This window comes from Camelina sativa, chromosome 14 (genome assembly GCF_000633955.1).
Source record: "Camelina sativa cultivar DH55 chromosome 14, Cs, whole genome shotgun sequence".
Taxonomy (NCBI): domain Eukaryota; kingdom Viridiplantae; phylum Streptophyta; class Magnoliopsida; order Brassicales; family Brassicaceae; genus Camelina; species Camelina sativa.
The window spans coordinates 28,384,877-28,407,442 of record NC_025698.1 but is presented as its reverse complement, the minus strand read 5'-3'; the positions used below and the strand labels follow the sequence as shown (position 1 = coordinate 28,407,442).

The 22,566-nt window shown below is 38.0% G+C and overlaps 3 protein-coding genes across 3 annotated transcripts; 2 read left to right on the top strand and 1 right to left on the bottom strand.

Annotated features, from left to right (window-relative positions):
* LOC104742714 (protein CHUP1, chloroplastic) lies at window positions 54-3,037 on the bottom strand. The gene is made up of 5 exons (XM_010463747.2): window positions 2,700-3,037; window positions 2,152-2,402; window positions 2,008-2,045; window positions 1,060-1,824; window positions 54-972 (listed from the first exon to the last, which is right to left on the bottom strand). Exons 2-5 carry the CDS (start codon window positions 2,306-2,308, stop codon window positions 193-195), a joined length of 1,740 nt encoding a protein of 579 aa, XP_010462049.1. The 5' UTR covers window positions 2,309-2,402; window positions 2,700-3,037; the 3' UTR covers window positions 54-192.
* Window positions 6,298-7,947, top strand: LOC104742713 (jacalin-related lectin 10-like). Its single transcript, XM_010463746.2, has 4 exons — window positions 6,298-6,353; window positions 6,454-6,668; window positions 6,898-7,329; window positions 7,489-7,947. The coding sequence occupies exons 1-4, from the start codon at window positions 6,308-6,310 to the stop codon at window positions 7,741-7,743; spliced, it is 948 nt and encodes a 315-aa protein (XP_010462048.1). The 5' UTR covers window positions 6,298-6,307; the 3' UTR covers window positions 7,744-7,947.
* On the top strand, window positions 16,770-20,294 carry LOC109128743. The gene is made up of 5 exons (XM_019235614.1): window positions 16,770-17,564; window positions 17,652-18,048; window positions 18,130-18,640; window positions 18,698-19,655; window positions 19,845-20,294. The coding sequence occupies exons 1-5, from the start codon at window positions 16,770-16,772 to the stop codon at window positions 20,292-20,294; spliced, it is 3,111 nt and encodes a 1,036-aa protein (XP_019091159.1).

Below are 22,566 nucleotides of genomic sequence, written 5' to 3'. Positions count from 1 at the left end.
AGCGACAATCTCATGTTATAATACATGCTTTTATTTCTTTTAAGAATAAGCCATGGTCATTCTCGTTACACTCATTTAATGTCTGGTTCACAAATTTTACAAACTTTGTTTGAGCTATAATCTATACACACATATATGTAGCTTTAGAGAATGAGTATTACAGAATAAAGTAGTTAGTGTTTCTACTTACTTTTAGAAAAAGAAGGACACAGATTTCTTATGCAGTTTCTTTGTGGAGCGAGATTTCGTAAGCGCCTCTGCATATTTAATCAGCTCTTTCTTCCCGTTTTGATCTGATTCCAAACAATGTTCTTCTCCATAAGCGGAAGAATCTGCTGCTTCGCTCTTACGACGCAGCATCTTAATGTGATTCTTGAAGTCCTCTTCCTCGTCTTTGCCAAGCATCAACATTTGGAAGTCCATTGACTGTGTTGTTCTAAGCTGCTGCCTAGGAGTCGAATGAACACCTGTGTTTGAGCTGCTCGGTTCTGAAGAACCAGCTCTTTTCTTACGGTCTGGAGTACTATCTTTACCGTGTAAGATCTTCATCAACTTATGCATAAGCTTCTTCTTCCCTGACTTTTTTGTTTTCGTCGCAAACAAAGTGTCAACAGAAGAATCATCTAAAAACATTGAGTCAGTGATCATTGATGACTCTTCCTGCGAAGATGACCATCGATCATAATCAGTATTATCTTCCTCATGCCCTTCGCTATGTGCGTACTCGAGTATCAGCTGCTTAGCTTTCACTTCTGAAGTAGGACTTAGAGTAGTACTAAGATCCCTAGCAACAGTTTTACCCGGAGGAGGCTGGTAAGTCCTTAGCTCGTATCTCAAACAAGCGTTTATCCATCTGAGATAAACAAGCTCCTCGAGGTCAGTGCATCGATCCCCTTGAAGCTGTTCCACTTCCTTCTTCAGCTCTTCGTTTTCACTCCTCAAACGGTTACCATCTTCTCGTAATGTCTCAATCTAAAAACAAAAAGAGTTTCAGAAACATGATTCAATATTTTGGGGAAAGTACAAGAATTTGAAGATGTAATATCGAAACATATATACCTCTTCCGGGTCCTCAAGCTTTGAATTTGCTATGATTTGAACAGACTCCAGCTTCTCAGCAAGTTCGAAATTTTCAAACTGTAATTTCATGTTGGAATCCTGAAGCTCGTTGATCTCACCTTCCAAATCCCTTAACCTCTGCATCATCTTATCAGCTTCCGGATCAGGTAAAGTAGCTTTGATCTCTTCTTCTTGAAGCCTCATCACTCGTTCCTTAAGTGACAAAATCTGCTCTACGTGTTGTTGGGTGTTAACGTTCAGTTTCTTCTTAAGAACATGAACCTCAGACTTAGCCTTATCCAGCTCCAACACAACTTTCAAATGCTCAGAACACTGAGCCTTTAGTTTCTCGTTCTCGGCTTTCAAAGACTTGATTTTGAGATTGAAAACTTTAGTCTCCATCTGGTTTAGTTTCAATCTACTTCTCAGTTCCATCGCAATCTTTTGCTGCTCCTTGAGACTGTAGTATTCTAACAACTTATCCTCAAGACACCTCTCTCTCTCACGGAGTGCTCTCACCGTGTTTCTTAACCGGTTAATCTCATTCTCATGATCAGCTTCCTCTTCGCTCGGAAATGCTAACGGAACAGTTATATCCGACCGCGGCGTTTCACAGTCATCAGAGACCAACAAATCTAACTTTTTCACTTCCTCTTCAAACTCCGGTAATAAAAACACATCTTTGTCATCAAGATCACATTCCTTTCGTGGCGAAAAACCAATTACAGTCTCTTCATTACTCTTCTTAGAGTCAACATCTCCTTTCTACCAACGAAACAAAAAACAGAACCAGATCAAAATTTCAGTAACAGGAAACGTTATTGACTACAACTAATGTGATGAGGACATCATAATGTAACTAAACAAACCAGAGGCCAAATAAACAATCTACAGATTATAAATCACAAGGCTAAAAATAGCAACTTCTACCACAAACTATATACTTACATCATTGGATCTGTTGGAACAGTCTCTGTATCCCTTATCTGAAAATACAACAAAACCCTCTTTACGAACTAGACTCATTGACTGCATAAATCAATCGAAAAGGTATAATACACAAAAAAAATCAATTAAGACAGAAACACAAACCAGAGGATTGAGGTGAAAGAGGAGGCAGAGTGGGTCCGATTCTTTTTGTATTCTTTCTAAATCGAGAAAAGAGAAATCCAGCAAAAGATACTGCAAGAGCTGCTCCTAATTGAAGCACAAACAGGTTTATGTCTCTTTTGCATTTGGTAATGATCATGACTACCAACTAAAAAAACCCACCGCCCCCAAAAATAATTAACAATAAAGAGATTATTAGATCATCTCTCTTCTTCTTCTTCCTCTGCCTCCATCTGCAAAAATTTGAGATTTTTAATCAAAAGACAAAACCTTTGATGATGGGATCAAATAACCCTCCAAGGATCAACAGTAATCTACTCCTTACAGAAACTAAAGAGCTGATCAATTAGAAAAAAGTTTGGATTTTTTTTTTTCCTTTCCTTTAAGATTGATTGAAAAAAAAAAAAAAAAACACAACTTTGGGAAGAACCCAACAAACAAAAAAATCAAATCTTTGTCTTATTTAGGAACTGAAGTCAAAACACAAAAGTAACCGAAGTGAACAACATATTAAATTCAAGGAAACTCACCAGAAACGCCATTAAACAACAACATAAACTGAGGAGTTTGGGTAATTATGTTTTTCTTTTTGTTTCTCGAGGTAAGTTTGGTTTAGCAGATACGAAAGGTTCTCTAGTGCAATTTAAGAGAAAGAGAGAACAAAAAAAGGTTTTTGATTCTTTTGAGTGGGTGGGTGGGTGTATATCGTGGTCCGATGATTAAACACGGAATGTGATGTTGAGAAAGCAGAGATTTTGATTTTGATTTGATGGCGAGAATTTTGATGAGTTGGAGAAATATTGAACAGAGGATGGATTGATGAAGTCGATCACGAAACATCGCCAGATGCATATTTGGTGTATCATTTAATAATTTTTTAATTTATTTCATATAGACCGGCTCTTTATTGTGTTGTGTGTGTGACTCAGTTTTGTATCGCTGTGTGTTTATTATTAAATTAAATTTGATATTTTAATACTACTACTATACTACTAAAGAATAAAGATGCATGTCAGTGTCATTAACTCGTGCGACATGTTCAGTAGTCAACAAAAAACTATTAGAAGAGAACAAGAACAAGAACAATTTAGATTGATGACCCAAATCTAAATCCAAATCCATGTGGAGATAATCTGGCCCAACAAAAATTCAGACCATGTCGAAACCTATGAACCTTATCAGTTTGACTCCAACGTTATGCATGTTGAAGACACCATGATGAGGTTTACTATGACACTATGTAGTACATGAGATGACGTTTAAAAAATACTCACAGTGGCCGGGTTTCTTGTTAAGGAAGGTGGAGACTGAAGTATCCGAGTGAATGTCTTCTTCCGTCAAAGAATATATGAAACTAGCCGTTGGTAGGAGTTTGACGTTTGTGTTTCACTCGGTCTCCTGTATCCAAAATATTCGGACCGAAGCAAAAGAAATGGCGAACCAAATGAGCCCTTGCCTCCTAGGTTTCGTTAATTAGTGGTTGCATAATGAAACTGGTGAAAGATAGATCATGAGAAGTTTATTCTTCAATAATGTCTCCTTTAATCCTATATCTTTAGCCTCCTAGTCTCCTAGATAAGAACTTGTGCATGGCACAAGTGAATTTTATGTTATATAATTACATCTTGTGCATGGCATGTAACCAAAGAATGTTTGACCACAATATTAGCTACCCATATGGTTTTTAACTCATCGTTGTGTGATGCATCCGGTTAGGGCCGGTGATAGACATGTGCAACAAGTGCATTTGTACTGGGATTATACTAAATTTACATGTATTTTAAGACTCAAAAAAAAATTTCAAAAAAAAATTATATCTACTTAGCCTATTTTTCAAGAATTGAACAGGGACTATAACAATTTTGCCATTTTAACACCGTCAGACATCAGGTATTCCCGTGCCATGACCCCCCTAAGATTAGCTTGGAAAGGATCTAGAAGATTCATATATATGATCAAAGAGAGAGTGTTAATATATTCTAGAGATCTGTATATATCTCTACGATTCTATAAACTATATTAGGTTAATTCATTCCCTAAGTTTATCTACCATATAAAATCATTTTCACGAGAGCAATAACATATTATGTCAATTTTAGTCTCTCATCACATTATCATGGTATCATAGCATGTTACGTTCAAGTTTTGATCTAACGATCATTTCATTTTTTTCTCTCTACTTTTTAAACCTACATGTTCTATTAAGTTCATCGAAATTGCATAATTCTTTTTTTTTTTTGTTTCCAAACTTTGTGTTGTAAAGGTTTAGTTGTATTGATCGTGAGTATAACATACTTTGATCTATATGTAGATAGATATTCAAATACCTATGTAAATGAGAAATTTATTTTTTCTTTTAATTTGGTTCCATTATACGGAAGAAACTGATTAAAAGTCTTAGGCTTTGAATGGTAGTGATTTTACAATAGTTTTGGATTATGTTTTCCAAAAACCCATTACTTCTCCATTCAGAATTTAAGACTAAATGGATTCCCTAACAATTTATAATAAAAACCAAAATCCACATAATTTGCAGATTTTAAGCAAACACTTGCCACACTTCTCTTTTTTTTTTTTTTTTTTTTTATTGCAGAAACTAAAAACTAAAAACTCAAAAATCAAAAACCAAAACTAGCTAAAAACCAAAAACCATAATGTAAAAACCATTAAAAAAATCCACAACCATCCTGGCGGTAGTATAATATCTTTGTTCTATCAAGATATTACACTACTTGCTCTCGACCATGACTCCATGAGTCAAGTCAGAAGTTAGAAATTTGTTTTGTTGCCCATTGTGGATTGCAGGAAAGACCTCGAAGGGGGAGGAGTGGACATCTAGATCCAAAAGAGTTCGTCTATTTATGGTTCATAGTATACGTACTTGTATAGGAAAAACAGGTTCACATGAGAAAATGCATTGACTAAACCTGTAGTTTTTATAGAAAATTAAGATTATGATCCCCTAGTTAGTAAGGCCAGCCTCCTCTCCTTGTCAATCAAATATAATATTGGCAATTGTTATACTAATATAATGGCTCCACTTTACGGTGAAGTAAGGCGAAGAAGTAGTAATTAAGTGTTATTAAATCAAGTGTGAACGAAAGGGGAGTGAATATCCAGGGGAGTGGATATCTTGAATATATCTGGTTCAATCGTATTAATCAATTCGGTCATTTATAATATTCATTCTTAAAACTCGAAAAAAATGCAAATATTTTTTTTTTCTTTTGTAGTTGGAGGGAGGCTAAGCTCCCATTTATTAAGTAAACAACTACACACGAACTCGTCTAGGGCGCTTAGACCGGATAACATCAATCAATTAAAACCGACGCCACACACGGTGGAACCAAGTCAAAAGGTGAAATTCAAGCATTAAGGAGAAAGTATAGTTTGCTAACCTGTCTGCTGGACGGTTAACTTTTTTATATAAATACGAAATTCGGACTATCCAGTCATTTGAAAGAAAATAATGGCACAAACATATCAGAAAAAAAATTAACAGCTAAGATTTTAAAAATCTAATCGAATAAAATCTACAATTATAAACTTTATCAAAAAAATTTCCACCACAGATTAAAATTTATATAGACAAGAAAGGAAAACGACCGAAAAAAATAATAAATGTTGTTTTCAAAGAGATTTTTCAGAACATTCGTTAGCTATATTTAATTGTCCTTTTTTACATGTTAGTTATATTTTTTTTTGCTTACTTCACAACTATAGCAAGAATTATGTTTAATTGACAAAGGTTTAAACAATTTTATTACTACATGACACATGTAAATGTTTTATTGACAAGTTTTCAATAAATATTTTAAAATAAAAATTATAATATAAGCAAACCAAAATTTTAATACAAATTATTATAAATAACATAATAACAAAATAAATTATTACAAATTTTCATCAAAAACAAAAAGTTCAGTCCGCGGTTTTCCGCGGGTTAGTACCTAGTAGTATATTAAGAACTTGAAAAGGTGAAAACTTACGAAATGAGAAACATTATTCTATAATGCATCATATGCCACTAGCTATATACTAGTAATTTTCATATGTGAAAGAGCCATAACTATGTGTATAAATAAGCAATCTCCAGCACCCCAGCTTCTTCATTATCAATCACCACAGCACAACTATCATGTTTATCTTCTATATTTTTCTTTTTCTCTCCTCACCCATTATAGGTAACTAAGCTCTCCTTATCCACATTGTTTAATTTATACCATATTAATGTTCAAACTTCAATACACAATTCCTTCATGAATTCAAATTTTATGTTGAAAGATTCAACTGGGTTTGCAAAGGCCCAGAAGTTGGATGTAGTTGGTGGGAAGGGAGGCAAGCAATGGGATGATGGAGCAGACCATGACAATGTAGCAAAAGTTTATATACGAGGTGGTCTTGAAGGCATACAATACATCAAATTTGATTATGTCAAAGATGGTAAATCTATAAATGGATCCATCCATGGTGTTGCGGGTAGCGGTTTCACAGAGACGGTATGTTATATATATATATATATATATATATATATTTATTTATTTATTTATTTATTTTTTATTCTTTGTCCAAAAAAATATATATATATTTTATTCCAGTGGCTAATGAAACTCAAATTTAGTTGGATCTTATTATGTCGTGGATCTTTATTTCACATATTTAGGTTATTGTGTACTGTTTGCAATATCTTTATTAATGTACGTAATACATCTATTTGTTCGCATGCAGTTTGAGATTGATTATCTGAACAGTGAATATATTGTATCTGTTGATGGCTACTACGACAAAACCGGTGTGATGCAAGCACTTGTAATCAAAACCAACCGGAAGAATTCAGAAGTGATTGGATATTCAAAGGGTACCACAAAGTTTTCACTAGGTGGTGTCAATGGCAAGATGATGATTGGCTTCCATGGATCCGCTGGGAAAGTCTTAAACTCAATTGGAGCATATTTAACAACAGCTCCTCCTACTAAGTCAGAACTCGTAGGTGGTCTAACCGGAGGCGAACCTTGGGATGATGGTCCTAATTATGATGGCGTGAGAAAGGTATCTGTTACTTACATTAGCACGCTTATAAGGAGTATCAATGTCGACTACGTAAAGGACGGCCAAGTTACAACATGTTACCATGGGATGAAGAATGGAGATACAGAGGAGGTAACAAATCATTTTTAACTCTTAACATAACATTTTTAAATTGCTTATTTTAATATATAAGCCAAACAGTCTATATGTACATATAGATTATTTTAGATTTTAATTTGTATTCTTACTTCAATCTCCGTTTACTAACATTTTTTTTTTCCTATATTGCAGTTTGTGGTAGACTATCCAAATGAATATTTGATATCAGTGGAGGGTACCTACAACATACTCCCCGATGATAACGTTTTGGTCATTAGGTCGTTGATTTTCAAAACATCAAAAGGGAGAATCTCTCCCACGTATGGGTTTGTGTCAGGTACCAAATTTGTGTTGGAGAGCCAAGGTAATGCTATTGTTGGATTCTATGGGCGGGATGGTCGTGCTTTCGACGCTATCGGGGTTTATTTCTCTCCAATTCCATCGTAATTCAAAACTATAAAAGTATATAAAACTATAGGGTTCGATGGAAATAGACACGAACTTCACTCTCGTTTCATTATGTTGCTTTAAGGCTCTCGTACAACGTACTCCGATAGTCCGATGTTTCTTTAATTAGTAATCTATTCCGAGTTTGAATCTCTTGTAATAAAACAAGGTTTAACTATTAAACCTCTATTTCAGTATTTTAAAATAAAAGATATTACAGTTAATTACTATAATTCTGAATTAAATCCAAACAAAACTTTCTCGTTTTCAAGCTCCAACCATGGCACCTTTTCCGCAACGTGTTTGACGTGATCTTTCTCTTTGTGGGTAAGGGCGGATGTAGTATAGAGTATGGACTAACGTGGTCACATTACATGAACCGGTCCCGTCTAACTTTTTTGTGCCTAAAGTAATTATTGTAAGCTCATTACCATACTCCTAGTACTCCACTATATAAAGTAATTAAAATATGATCCGGAGAAGATAAGAATCAGCTCTAAATATTTTTAGATTCGTTCCGGAGATACAATAATATCTGGAGGTGAAATCGGTACCGGAGACTCTCCTTAATGCATGATGCTTAGAAGTGTACGTTGGTGACTTTGTTCCTTTTTGAACTTATAGTTATATGTTGTTGGATCAAAGGGTATATACATTTAAGAAAGACTTGAGACCTTTAATTGGTTGGTTTCTCTCTTTTGTTCTTTTTGGACAACAGTTGTTTCCATGTACTGACTCAGTGTTTCTGCATATGAGTGTACGTAAAACTTAAAAATATACGTTACGAAAGAATCGCACGTCTAAAGAAAAATGAGAACTAACCTAAAGCTATATAAGTATTTATCAATCCATTTACAAATAATTGGTGCTAAGTTAAAAGTTTATAAACTTGGATATATATATATATATATATATATATATATATATATATATATTATAATTGATATTAACTCCAAAAAGAGACATATAAGGTAACCAACTAGGCTATTGCTGGTCATGCGATTAGTTTCAGAAAGACCAAAATGCCAAAATCATAAATAGGTGATGTTGAATTCCTCAGTCATATGAGATCCGAGAAAAAAGTAAATCAGTACAGTATATACTATATAGTGGCTAAGCCTGAGAAGATAAATCAGTTTAGACCAATAAGCTTGTGCAATGTGCTTTTCAAGATAATCACAAAGGTTTTGGTGCTGCGGTTGAAACATGTGATCGGGAAGCTTATAGGTCCAGCTCAGTCCAGCTTTATACCGGGGAGATTGAGCACAGATAACATCGTGATTGTGCAAGAGGCAGTGCATTCGATGAAGAAGAAAAAATGACGTAAAGGTTGGATGCTGGTTAAGCTGGATTTGGAGAAGGCATATGATCGAATCAGGTGGGATTTCTTGGAGGATACGTTGTATGCTACTGGTTTTGAGGAACGATGGGTTAACTGGATCCTGCAGTGTGTTCGGGATCCGTCGATGACCATCTTGTGGAATGGGGAACAGACATCATCGTTTAAACCGGCTCGGACTGAGACAAGGAGACCCGTTGTCTCCCTATCTCTTTGTTTTGTGTCTTGAACGCCTATGCATATGATAGATGGGTCTATTGCGGTTGGAGATTGGAAACCTATAACGTTAGCACGGGGTGGTCCAAAGCTATCACATATCTGCTTTGCAGATGATTTAATCCTCTTTGCTGAAGCTTCAGTTGCCCAAATCAGAGTGATTCGCCGGATTCTAGAAAGGTTCAGCACAACTTCAGGCCAGAAGGTGAGCCTTGACAAATCCAAGATTTTCTTCTCCGGGAATGTCTCGAGAGAGCTTGGCCAACAGATTAGTACTGAGAGCGGTATCAGGTCCACGATGGATATGGGGAAATATCTAGGAATGCTTGTACTTCAAAAAAGAATTAATAAGGAGACGTTTGGGGAAGTACTTCAGCGAGTTTCTTCGAGGCTTGCAGGTTGGAAAAGCAGAGTATTGAGTCTCGCAGGGAGACTTACTTTGACGAAATCAGTCCTATCGTCAATACTGGTTCATACGATGAGTACCATTTTGTTGCCGAAAGCATTGCTGGATGAACTTGATAAAGTGTCGCGGAACTTCCTGTGGGGTAGCTCAACTGAACAGAGGAAGCAGCACTTAGTCGCGTGGGATAGGGTCTGTTTGGCTCGTGAGGATGGTGGTCTTGGGATTCGAAAGGCACAGGACATGAATAAAGCGCTATTGGCTAAAATAGGCTGGCGACTACTTGACGATCAGACAAGTCTGTGGGCACAGGTGTTGCGTAGCAAATACAAGGTGAAGGGAATCCAGGATCAGAGTTGGTTGAGTGCAAAGGGGTCGGGCTTCTCTACTTGGCGCAGTGTGAAAGTAGGACTGCGGGAAGTGGTGCTGAAAGGTTTGAAATGGGTAGTTGGCAATGGGACTGAGGTTCGTTTTTGGGAAGACAGATGGATCTCGAATAAACCATTGGCTGAGTGTACATTGACGAGCCTACCAGTAGGATATAATGGGTTGCGGGTCAAGGATCTGTGGCGTGCGAACTTAGGGTGGGCGTTGCATATGATTCAGCCGTATGTTTTACATCGTACACGGTTGGAGTTGGCAGCTGTGGTGGTTGATACTGTCACAGGGGCACATGATAGAGTGGCGTGGGGTGAAACTGCAGATGGAAGCTTCACAGTAAAGTCTGCATATTCCATGATAGTTGCAGATGTTTGTTCTAAGCAGAGGATGGAAGGGTTTTATAATCGCATATGGCGCGTGATTTCCCCAGAGAGAGTCAGAATTTTTCTCTGGTTGGTTGCTCACCAAGTTATTATGACCAATGCAGAGCGGCACCGTCATCATCTGAGCAGTACAAATGTTTGTCAGATATGTAATGGTGGAGAAGAAACAATAATGCACGTTCAGAGGGACTGCCCTTCGGTTGTGGGGCTTTGGATGCGTGTCATACCAAGTCGGATTAGGCAAGAATTTTTTACAGGATCAATTCTTGAGTGGTTATATGTGAATTTGGGTTTTGAGGATGGCTCAGCGGAGGGTCATTGGTCAACATTTTTCGCCATGGCACTATGGTGGATTTGGAAATGGCGGTGTGGGGCTGTATTCGGGGAGGTAAGTCTTTGCCAGGACAAGGTCAAATTTGTGAAAGGTTTAGCGCATGAAGTTTGGAGAGCTCATAGGTTGCCACGGGATGGTGTTGGGAAGCCTGCGCGTGTTGAACGGATGATAGCCTGGAAACCGCCTTCTCAAGGATGGATAAAGCTAAATACGGATGGGGCGTCGCACAGTAACCCAGGGTTGGCTACAACAGGGGGTGTGTTACGGGATGCTACAGGAGGTTGGTGTGGTGGTTTCGTTCTTAACATTGGGATATGCACGGCTCCTTTAGCAGAACTCTGGGGTGTGTACTATGGTTTTTATATATCGCTTGGGAGAAGAGCATTAGGAGGTTAGAGTTAGAGGTGGACTCGGAGTTAGTGGTTGGTTTTCTTTTGTCAGGGGTTGGTGATTCTCATCCTCTGTCATTCCTGGTACGCTTGTGCCATAGCTTTTTATCAAGGGACTGGACAGTCCGTATTTCACATGTGTATAGGGAGGCGAATCGTCTTGCATATGGATTAGCTAACTATGTGTTTACTTTACCTTTAGGCTTTCAATTGTTAGATTCTATTCCGGATGTTGTAGTAGAGAATTTTGGAGCTGATAGCCGAGGAACTGCGTTTCCAAGGCAGGTTCTAGTGTAGTTTTATTTTCTTTTAAAGTTTCAATAATATTGGGGAGACTAGTCTCCCCGTGCATTACCAAAAAAAAAATATAGTAAAAGAAAACAAAACGAGAGAAACTCAAATAATTTATATATGAGAAACATGAACTAATTTATCTAGGGGAATTTGATTTAAAAGGACATTTTTTCTTCAATTTGTCTCATTATGCCTTCTACGCTAAATTTGTCATTATGCCTAAATTACCCTTTAAAAAAATGAAACTAACTTTTAAGCAATTTTAAAATTTCAATCACCTAAAAACAAATTCTAGAAATAAGAAAGAGGTTGCGATAAGGTGTTTTTGATGAAAATTTGGTGTTTTAACATTGAAAACAAAATATTCTGCAACATTTAGAATACATTTTCTACTAATTGTATATATTATGAAGATATTAGATTATAAATTCTACATACTATACATGTTCTAAATAATGTAGATTACAAATTCTTCGCACTCTACTTGTTCTGAAAACTTTAGAATACATATATCTTCTAAAACTTTTAGAAGTCGGATTTTGTATGTGTTCTACAGAAATTAGAATATATATTCTACACATAACTCTATATTCTACAAATTTTAGAATTTGTTTTCTTCACTTTATACATATTCTACTGAAGTCAGAATATGAAATCTACATTTTATCATGTGTTCTGCGAAAAATAGAATATTAATTCTACACTTTATTCTATGTTCTCCATAATTTAGAAACTGAATCCGAAATTTAAGGAAACAAAATATTTACATAATCCCGAAATTATGCTAATCATATATATTCTTAAGATTACGTTCTAACATGTTTAGAAAACGTGTTCTGAAAACATTAAACATTTTTAATCGATTTTGTTAAAGGTTTTTCAACATTTTCCTACGCTTATCAACCTAAATTTCATTCAAAAATTCATTTTGCAGTATGTTGCAAATCTGTGTAACATGTGGTGTATGGAGATGTATCGGCCAAAATGAATGGAGATTTATTGTTAATGAAGAAAAGCTACCGGAGACGATCCTCGCCGGTGGGAGAAACTACCGGAGTCGTCGATTTTCGCCGGTGGATTACAAAAAGGTGTCGATATCTCCTGAGAAAAAGAGAATAATGTCGAGATTTTTTATTTTTTGTAGGCGAGTAATGTCGAGATTTTGTAAAAAAAAATGAGGAAATAGATTTAAAAAAATAAATATTTTTTTGATTAAATTTAGGAAGTATACAAAAAAAGAAGAAATACAGAAAAGGGAAATTTTGGTTTTTTCTATAATTAAGGGTTTAATTGAGTTATTAATAATTGAGTTTTTTCTGTATTCTAAAACCTACTCTACCAAACTTCAAAAAAAAAGCATTATAGAACAAATTGAAGAAAAAATGTCCTTTTAAATCAATTATCCCATTTATCTATTACCTAAACTGGAGAACTAATGTGTCAACACCGTAAGTCTATATCCATCTTTTTGGCACTGTTTTGGTGTATATATCACAGGTTAGAATCTGATATTGTTCGACTTAAATTCAGGCGTGACCCATCCAAACATACCCAATAAAAATATAATTATGCATAGGTGGTAAATAGTTACACTTAAAATGAATGAAATGAATAATCAATTTTTTATTTTCAACTCAGATAATAACATTGTAAATTAGTCTAGTTTTCATCCGATTTTTTCCTCTAAAAGTGGCTACCATTCGTACAGCCATACTTAAGATCAGTAACAAATCTTACAATGAAATATTCAACACATGAAGAAAGCGAGAAAAGTGAGTAGCTAGTTATATATGCGGTCAATTTGCACAAAAACAATATATATATGTCAAAAGTCAAAATTCATGGTTCAATATTCATTCACCAGATCCGAGTGTGAATTAACTATATACAAGTAGGTATTATATATCTCTTTCGTAAAGAAAAAAAGATTCAGATTTACGTTTTGGGGTGTAGACGTATCTCTTGTAGGCATGTCCGCATCACATTCTAAAACTCAATTATCACTGACACATAGTTCAGGTGAAAAAATACCAAAAAGAAAAATTAACATATCTTCAACAATTATATATGACATCTCTTGACACAAATATAGGTGTTTCAAAATTACAGAAATTTCAACCATTCTTTCCTTTACTATTCAAGTTATGAATAGAGGAGAACTAAAACTCTAATATTGATGTAATCGGATGGACGACCATACAATATTTCATAAGGTGTAAAGAAACCCATCGGAGTTTGTTTAATGAGAGAAACTCATGTAAGGAGCACATGCACATTCACCTTAATATTGGATAAGTGGTTTAGCTTTAGTGGATAATCGAAATTCTTTCTTTCTTATTTTCAATGATTCATTTTTTTAAAAAATCTTAGATTGTAACTTGTGAGCAATAATTTTTACTTTTAAAGGATATTCATCTTGTTTCAAAAAAAAAAAAAAACATTTTGTGGTTGCATGTATTCCTTGAATGAAAAATGGAAAGAAGAACAAGAAAAAAAGATCAACACGACGAAAGGCGATGGAGAGGAGATTCTAGGGTTTCGATTATCGGATGATTGGGTTCCTTTGTCGGGTTAAAGAATGGGGTTTCCTTTGGCTCTCTTTGGATCTGGTGGCGATTGGTGGTGTTGTTCTCGGAGATCCTTCACTTGGTCGATTGTTAGGGATTGAGTTTCGGGATTTTGGGGTTTTTTGGGTAAGAATATCTATCCGGTTTTTGATACTGAGGATCTCTGATTTGGAAGCAGGGTTTGATGATATTTGGTGTATCTGGTATTTTATTGTTTGGTATTTCTTACAATGGAAGAGGTTGGTGTCTTTTAAGGGATATGTTCGGATTTCTCGGGGTTCTCGGGCTTCGATGGTTTCAATGGGAGATTTCGGACAGGATTCTATGGGCGATTTCAAACAAGATTCGTTTTGGATCTGTCTTCAGGATCGGGGATTTATTGGACAGGATTTGGCTTTGGTTGGAATCGGATATTATCAGGGTGATTTGGCTTTCCCTTTTCGCTTTCCCCACGGGTTTTGTTTCCTTCCTCACTCGACTCTGAATTTATTGGGTATGATCGCACAGGATCAGATGAGGATCTCCTTGTTGGTTTGGCGAATTACTGTCAGAGATTTGTCTTTGGTTGGAATCGTATCAGCTCTGATTTATCTCGGCTTCCTTTTCTGGCTTTTTATTTGGTCCCGATTTCTTTATAAGTGGGTTGTGACAGCAGTTTGTGTCATTCATCTCTTGTTTTGTTCATTGCAGAGAGTTTGTTGTGAGTTTCCTTGTTCGTTTTGGTTGTGTTGTGTCATGGCGCAAAGTGGTCTTATGGAAGGGTCTAGCTGGTTTGTCGGAGGCTGCCTCGGGTTCACGACGGAAGATAAAGATTCCGTTCTTTGATAACTCTGCCCTCATTGCGGGTTATTCAAAAACTCTTATTGGGCGGTGCTTCAATCCTCAAGTCCAAGACTTGAAGTCATTGCTCATTGTGATACCGCGGATTTGGCAGGTGGAGGGCAGAGTTGCGGGTGCTGAGTTGGGATCGGGGAAGTTTCAACTGGATTTTGATGAGGAAGCTGATATCTTGGCGGTGATGAAGAAGGAGCCTTTTCATTTGACTCCTGGATGGTGTCTTTGGTTCGATGGACTCCAGTGGTGGATCCGGCTTATCCATCGTCTTTGAAGTTCTGGATTCGGGTCTCCGATGTGCCAATTCAATTTTGGGAGGAACCCACTTTTAGAGTTATTGGGTCGGCTCTAGGTGTGGTGGAAGCTGTTGATGTTGACAGAGGGAGGGTCCAGGTAACGATTGATGGTCTGAAGCCTCTCTGCTTTGAAACGGACATTGAGTTTTACAATGGCGAGGTGACGATTGTTAAGCTGATTTATGAGCGCCTGCACGGATGGTGTAAGACTTGTTCTAATCTCTGCCATGATGAAAAAGTTTGTCCAACGTTGAGCTCTTGTTCTTCTGGACGGGGTGGAGATGGCTCCGAGGTGTGTAGCGATCAGGAACATATGTAAAGTTACAAAGGGGCAGTTCTGGCTGAAGCTAGAGGTGGTAATGGTTCTAATAAAGGGTGCCATGAGAGTAACATTCAAGGTTCGTCAAAACCTAGAATGGAGCCGGTGGCTGGACCCTCCTATCGTGCTAAGAAGTCTTCACATGTGGGGACTTCGCAGGACTCTCGGAGCCGTCAAGGGATGGCGAGGGATCAGGGTCGAACTCGTGAGGAGAGGGCCAGAGAGCCGGTTGTTGAGGAGGTTGGTTCGCAGCGTGTGAGCTCTCAACCGAGTAGGGTTGTCAGGCGAACTTTGTTTCAGGATGAGACTGTGGGTGTGGGTTCATTGGTGTCTCCTGCAGTGGAGGAGGAGGTTGCTGAGGAGGGTCAAATCATGGATGCCTCCACTGTGTTGGTGGGAGATGAGGGTGGTTTGCATGGTTCTGGTGGGATAGTTGCTCCAGGGCTTTCTCAGGGGGATGTACGGACGAAGGTAAAGGCTCCAGAGGAGATACGGCTGGACGTTGTTGTGGTTCTTACCATGGCCTCCAAAGTTGTTGGGGAGGTTACTGGCGAGGTTGGGGAGGTTTGTGGGGTTTCCATTCCGGATGGTGTAGTGCAACCCACGAGTGTTGAGGATGCGGCAGTAGCTAAAGGAATTGTCTTGGGCACGGGTGGCATTCAGGGAGGCCTCGTAGAGGGTGGTAGTGGGGTTGGGAGTGGGGGGCTGGATGATGAGATGATGGAGAAAGATCCTGATACCTTTGATGATTTGGAGGAGGATTTAGGGGGTGATGATGGTGCGATAGAAGAGGTTGCAAAGGAGGGTACCAGCTTGCAGGCGGATGAGGCAAAAGGGAGGAAGGGGCGTGGTTTGGCTTTACGGGGTGTGAGTACAAAGAAGCGTAATGCGCAGATGTTGTTATCACCAAGGAGGCGTCCTCCGCATGGTCCGAGTACTGGCGAGAGTTGACCTGCCCCCAAGGCTCAGGACGGAGCCAAAGGCGGGCCAGGGGGTGGTAAACCACTCAAACCCAAGATTGTTAAATGAATGTATTAAGTTGGAACTGCCAAGGGCTTGGTAATAAGGCCTCTATAGGGAATCTTAGGGATCTCTGGAATAAACATAGGCCAGATTTTTTATTTCTTATGGAAACAAAACAGTCTTTTTCTTTTCTGGAAAAATTTGTAGGCCATTTTGGCTATACCAATTTAAAAACAGTGGAACCTATTGGTTGTAGTGGAGGATTGGCTTTATTTTATAATAAAGATGTTTTTAATGTTTCAATTTTAATGGAATCAAATCGATTAATTCATATTGAAGCATGTTTCAAAGGTCGTGTTATTAACTTAACTTTTGTGTATGGTGATCCAATTCTTAAAAACTGCGATTTGGTTTGGGAATGGTTAATCAGAATTGGTATCACTCGGTCCACACCTTGGTTTCTTATTGGGGATTTTCATGAATTAACGGGTAATCATGAAAAATGGGGAGGGCGGTTACGTTCTGCTTCCTCTTTTCTTGCTTTTAATGGAATGATTAGGGATTGTGGACTCCTGGATTTCCCCTTTCTGGGGGATTGTTTGTCTTGGAGAGGTTGGCGGGATAAGAAGCCTATCCAGTGTAGGTTGGATAGAGCCTTGGACAATGAGGATTGGCATGATTTATTCCCCGATACGGTGACTGAATATCTACCGATGATCGCGTCTGATCACATTCCCCTGGTGACGAGTATAGGTGCGAAGAGGCCACGGGGACGGCGGAGTTTTATGTTTGATCGGCGTTGGGTCGGTAAGGCAGGCTTGATGGAGGCGATTTCGTCGGGTTGGAATGCGGATCATGACCCAGGCTCGTCCGGATTTGTGGATAAAATTGTGTCCTGTCGACGGGCGATTTCTCGCTGGCGTAAGACGCAGATCCCTTTTGGTAGGGATTTGATCGAGGAACTTAAACGGAAATTAGAGGTGGCTCAGGCGGATGATGCGTCTACACCGGAGTTAATCTCGGATCTGAGTTCCCAGTTGCTCGCGGCATATCGGGATGAGGAAATTCATTGGTATCAGAAAAGTAGGAATCGCTGGATGCGGGTGGGGGATAAAAATACAAAATATTTTCAGGCACAAACTAAATAGAGACGGGCTCGTAATAGGATTGTTGGCCTCTATAATAAACAGGATGTTTGGTCAACAGACGATGGGGATATTTGTGACATGGAGGTCTCGTATTTCGAGGACCTGTTCACTTCGATTAATCCAGACAATTTTGAGGAGGTTTTACGGGAGGTTAATATGGTCATAACGGATGCGGATAATACCCGGTTAACTGCTCCGGCGACGGAAGTAGAGATCCGAAAGGCTTTGTTTATGATGCACCCGGATAAAGCGCCAGGGCCGGACGGGATGACTGCTTTGTTTTTCCAGAAGGCATGGACTGTTGTCAAGACTGACCTTGTCTCTATGGTTAACCAGTTTCTGGAGGAGGGTGATTTTGAAAAAGGTTTAAATCGGACGCATATTTGTCTTATTCCTAAGGTGGTAAAGCCGACGCGGATGACGGAGTTGCGTCCCATCAGTTTGTGTAATGTGGAGTAGAAGGTTATCTCTAAGGTGTTGTGCCAACGGCTTAAGACTTTCCTACTTGGTCTCATTTCAGAGACGCAAACGGCTTTTGTTCCGGGTCGTTTGATTTCGGACAATATTTTGATTGCTCAAGAAATGTTTCATGGGCTGCGGACGAACCGATCGTGTAGAGGAAAATTTATGGCAATAAAGACGGATATGAGTAAGGCGTATGATAGGGTTGAGTGGGGCTTCCTTAAGGCGATGTTTCGGAAAATGGGTTTTTCGGAACGATGGATTTCCTGGATCATGTTCTGCGTCTCCTCGGTGGAGTATCGGGTTCTCCTTAATGGGCAACCAAATGGATTAATTGTTCCGGAGCGGGGCCTGCGACAGGGGGATCCCCTGTCTCCTTATTTGTTCATATTATGCACAGAGGTTCTTATTGCAAATATCCAGAAGGCGGAGGCGGTTAAGCGGATTATGGGTATTAAGGTGGCAAATAAGTGCCCGCCAATCACCCATTTGCTATTCGCGGACGATGGCCTTTTCTTCTGTAAGGTGGATAAGGATCAATGCATGGCGATTTTGGAGATTTTACGGCAGTATGAAGGAGTCTCGGGTTAACAGATTAATCTGGCAAAGTCTTCGATACAATTTAGTCACACGGTTGATGCGGGAGTCCAGGCGGAAATACAGGGAGTACTAGGGATCACAAATCTGGGGGGAATGGGTTCTTATTTGGGTATCCCTGAGAGTCTGGGAGGGTCCAAGACTAAGGTTTTCTCTTATGTGAGGGATTGTTTGCAAAGTCGTACGACGGGGTGGTCGGCGCGGTTACTTTCGAAAGGGGGGAAAGAGGTTATGGTCAAGTCAGTCGCGACGGCGGTCCCGACTTTTGTGATGTCTTGCTATCGCCTCCCAAAGACAATCACATCTAAACTGACCAGTGTCGTGGCAAATTTCTGGTGGAGTACAAATGGCCAATCCGGGGGTATGCACTGGATTGCATGGGAACAGCTCTGTTGTAGCAAACAGTTAGGAGGTTTGGGCTTTAAGAGCATTGATGATTTTAATACGGCTCTGTTGGCCAAGCAATTGTGGAGATTATTAGAGTACCCGAACTCCCTATTTGCCCGGGTTTTTAAAAGTAGATATTATCGGAACTCAGATCCTTTGGATCCAATACGATCTTATTCACCCTCGTACGGGTGGAGGAGCATCGTTTCTGCTTGCTCTCTGGTGAACAAAGGCCTTATTACACGGGTTGGCTCGGGGTCCTCCATTTCTATATGGAGTGATCCCTGGGTCCCAGCCCAATTCCCGAGACCAGCCTTAAGTAACGGTCCTTTTAAGGACCCAAATCTCCGGTTACCTTATTTGATTGATCGTCGTACAAGATCATGGCGGAAGGATCTTCTCACCCAGCATTTTGATCCTTTGGATGTTGCACTGATTGAGGCTATCCCTCTCGGTAGTGATATTAAGGATGATTGTTTAGGGTGGCATTTTACCAAAACAGGGAAATACACAGTGAAATATGGATATGAGACGGCACGTCGGGACGTCCAGGGTCCTTTTCGGGCCTTGGGTTCTGGGCCAGAAATTACCCCCTTTATTGTAAGGGTTTGAAAGGTGCCTTGTCCACCGAAGTTACAGCATTTTCTGTGGCAAGTTTTAACGAGCTGCATATCGGTATCGACTAATTTACGCTGTTGAGGGGTGAATTGTGATGTTGTTTGCACACAATGCGGGTTTGAGGCGGAGGATATCAATCATGCCATATTTTTGTGTCCGCCGGCTCGACAGGTCTGGGCTTTGGCTAATGTTCCTGTGGGACCTCAGCATTTCCCGATGGAGTCGGTCTATACTAATCTAGATCATTTTCTGGATCCGAACGGCCCGGGTTCACACATCACAGCCTTTCCTTGGCTGATGTGGTATCTTTGGAAAGCTCGGAATGCACGTGTTTTCGAGAACTTGGATGAACGCCCGGATGTGGTTGTCCGGGTGGCAGAGAGTGAGGCGGTTACTTGGCAGAAGGCTCAGGTGGATGTTGAGGGAGACGAGATCACCTCCATCCCTCCACGTCCGTCATCGGGACCTCGTCTGGGTATATCACTCCCTCAGGATTTTACGGGCTATCGATGTTATGTGGATGGCTCCTGGAAGGAAACAGATGTTTTTGCAGGTGCAGGATGGTGCTGTATCTCGTCACAAAACACGCCCCCGGTGCTTGGTGCGACCAATTTCCGGTGAAGCTTATCCCCGCTACATGCTGAGGTTGAATCTCTTCTCTGGGCGATACGCTGCATGATTGGCCACGACTTCCGGGATGTGGCTTTCCTTACCGACTGCTCAGACTTGGTGAAGATGGTGTCTTCTCCTACTGATTGGCCAGCCTTTGCAACCTACCTCGACGACATTCAGATGGACAGGGAGGAGTTTTCTTCCTTCTCTTTACTTTATGTTCCACGACAAGCTAATGTACGCGCAGACTCTTTAGCACGCCAGGCGCGTGTGTCCCCGCATCATGTTTTACTTGTAAACGATTTTCCCCTAAATTGGCTCGTTTGAGCTGATTTCTTTTGTTGACAAAAAAAAAAATGTATTCCTTGAAGACTTAGTCTGATGTCCAAACATTATAATCCACGTTCTTTCAAGATTAAATCTAGGAGTCTATTGGTTAGTCAACTTTCTTTAAAAAATAGTATCCTTAATAAAATACTGAAAATGGGTGAAAACTTGAGTATTGAGAAACATTAATATATATATATATATATACTAGGAATAGGCTCGCGCATCACGCGATATATATTTAAGTTTTTTTAAAAATTATAATTTATATTAAATTTAGAAATAGATTTTTGAAATAGATTTTTTATGAAAAGTTTATTTTTAAAATGTTTAATATGTGTTCCTTTATATGTATGGTTCATAAACAAAACATATTAAAAAGTTTTGATTAAAATAATTAAATTCTTCAAAGTTTTGTTGTTTTGGATTTTATTGTTTAGTGATAATTTATTAGGTTTTTAGAGGATTTCCAGTCCCACTTTATTTTAAAGTCAATACTCTATTTTAAAGTCAATACTCTATTTTAAAGTCAATACTCTATTATAGAGTAATATTTACTCCAGCTCTATTCTATATCTTACTCTAAATTAGAGTAAATGGTAGGCTTACTCTATATTCAACTTTATTTACACTAACTCTATTTTAAACTCAAAAATAGAATGATACATTGAAAATATAACTATGTTCTATCTTAGAGTAAAAAATAGAATATATATTGGAGATAGTCTTACCACATATGAAGTTTGTGTAGAGACCATATATCAGACACTCAAAATGAAAATTTAGTATTGAAAATAGTTTACAAATATTACCAGATAAATCTCATATTTCCCTACATCTTTTCCAAAGCTTTAATATATGGATGCGATCAAAACTTATACGATGATTTGCTAGATCTCTATAACCAGAAAATTATTGTAAAACTCAGTAACCATGAAAATAAATAAATAAAAATTACGTTTTAGTCTCAATCGTAAAGAAAAAAAATTGATAAATATTGATCTTTTTGCTTTTACAACTATATATATTCTTTAACTCAATCTTAATATTTGATTTTTTTTTTAACTCCACAATATGTTGCTATAGTTTGATTATCTTCAATTAGCCTTCTAACAAATTTCTTTTGAATTAGAAACTCTATATGAATGTTGAAAATGTGTTATACTTTGATGATGGGTTATTTCTCGGTCCTTAACTATATTCTTATTCATTATGTTCTTTTAATTATCAAAAAATGAACTCTCCAACCAATCAATAAACTAAACTTCTGAAACCTGAATTTTCTATTATACTAATGAGATTGTGAATCTAGCCAATATGTTTTACACAGAGGAATTACCAATGATTATTTTGAATAATTAATAAGTGTATTCCCGATTTACCATATGCTCTAGTGTTTACTCTCTAATCTCGTAATTACCTTTAATGTAACTTTGGAATAATGCATATTAAAATATGGCTCATGTTATTAAACTTTTTGAAATATCTTAGACTATATCTCGCATTAAATTATGAATAAAATTCATGAAAAAGTGTGTGTCAAATTAAATACTTTTTTAGATTCTATATATTATCTCTATTTGCTAATCATTTAAAAATAAATAGTATAATTACCTTTAAATTAATTTTGGAAACTATTGTTTTCTGTTATTTCATGGGGTGATTAAGCAATTATATTATGATACCATTATGTTATTTTTATTTTCTTTTAGTACATACTTTTTACAAATAGTCAACCAGTAACTTATAGAATATTAAATACAATAATTTTACCTGAGTTTGTCTTTAATACAATATATGTGATTATTGAATACAATGTAATTTTTAAAATATATTAGAACATATTCTGTATTTTTAAATTAGTCTATCATAACTTAATTTGGTTTCAGTTTTTACTTTAAAGTATAAAAACATTTTTGGTTTTAGTTGGTTTGATCAGTAGTTTTATTTTTAG

Bases quoted from the DNA above. Each gene is read 5' to 3' on its own strand.
- LOC104742713 (XM_010463746.2), top strand. From the start codon at position 6,308: ATGTTTATCTTCTATATTTTTCTTTTTCTCTCCTCACCCATTATAG. The intron at 6,354-6,453 runs GTAACTAAGCTC...TTATGTTGAAAG, and splicing joins TCTCTCCTCACCCATTATAG to ATTCAACTGGGTTTGCAAAG. The intron at 6,669-6,897 runs GTATGTTATATA...GTTCGCATGCAG, and splicing joins GTAGCGGTTTCACAGAGACG to TTTGAGATTGATTATCTGAA.
- LOC109128743 (XM_019235614.1), top strand. From the start codon at position 16,770: ATGGAATCAAATCGATTAATTCATATTGAAGCATGTTTCAAAGGTCGT. The intron at 18,049-18,129 runs GTTTGTGTAATG...GTCTCATTTCAG, and splicing joins GACGGAGTTGCGTCCCATCA to AGACGCAAACGGCTTTTGTT. The intron at 19,656-19,844 runs GTAAGGGTTTGA...CCGGCTCGACAG, and splicing joins CAGAAATTACCCCCTTTATT to GTCTGGGCTTTGGCTAATGT.
- LOC104742714 (XM_010463747.2), bottom strand. From the start codon at position 2,308: ATGATCATTACCAAATGCAAAAGAGACATAAACCTGTTTGTGCTTCAA. The intron at 2,046-2,151 runs GTTTGTGTTTCT...TTGTATTTTCAG, and splicing joins TCTTTCACCTCAATCCTCTG to ATAAGGGATACAGAGACTGT. The intron at 973-1,059 runs GTATATATGTTT...TTTTGTTTTTAG, and splicing joins AGCTTGAGGACCCGGAAGAG to ATTGAGACATTACGAGAAGA.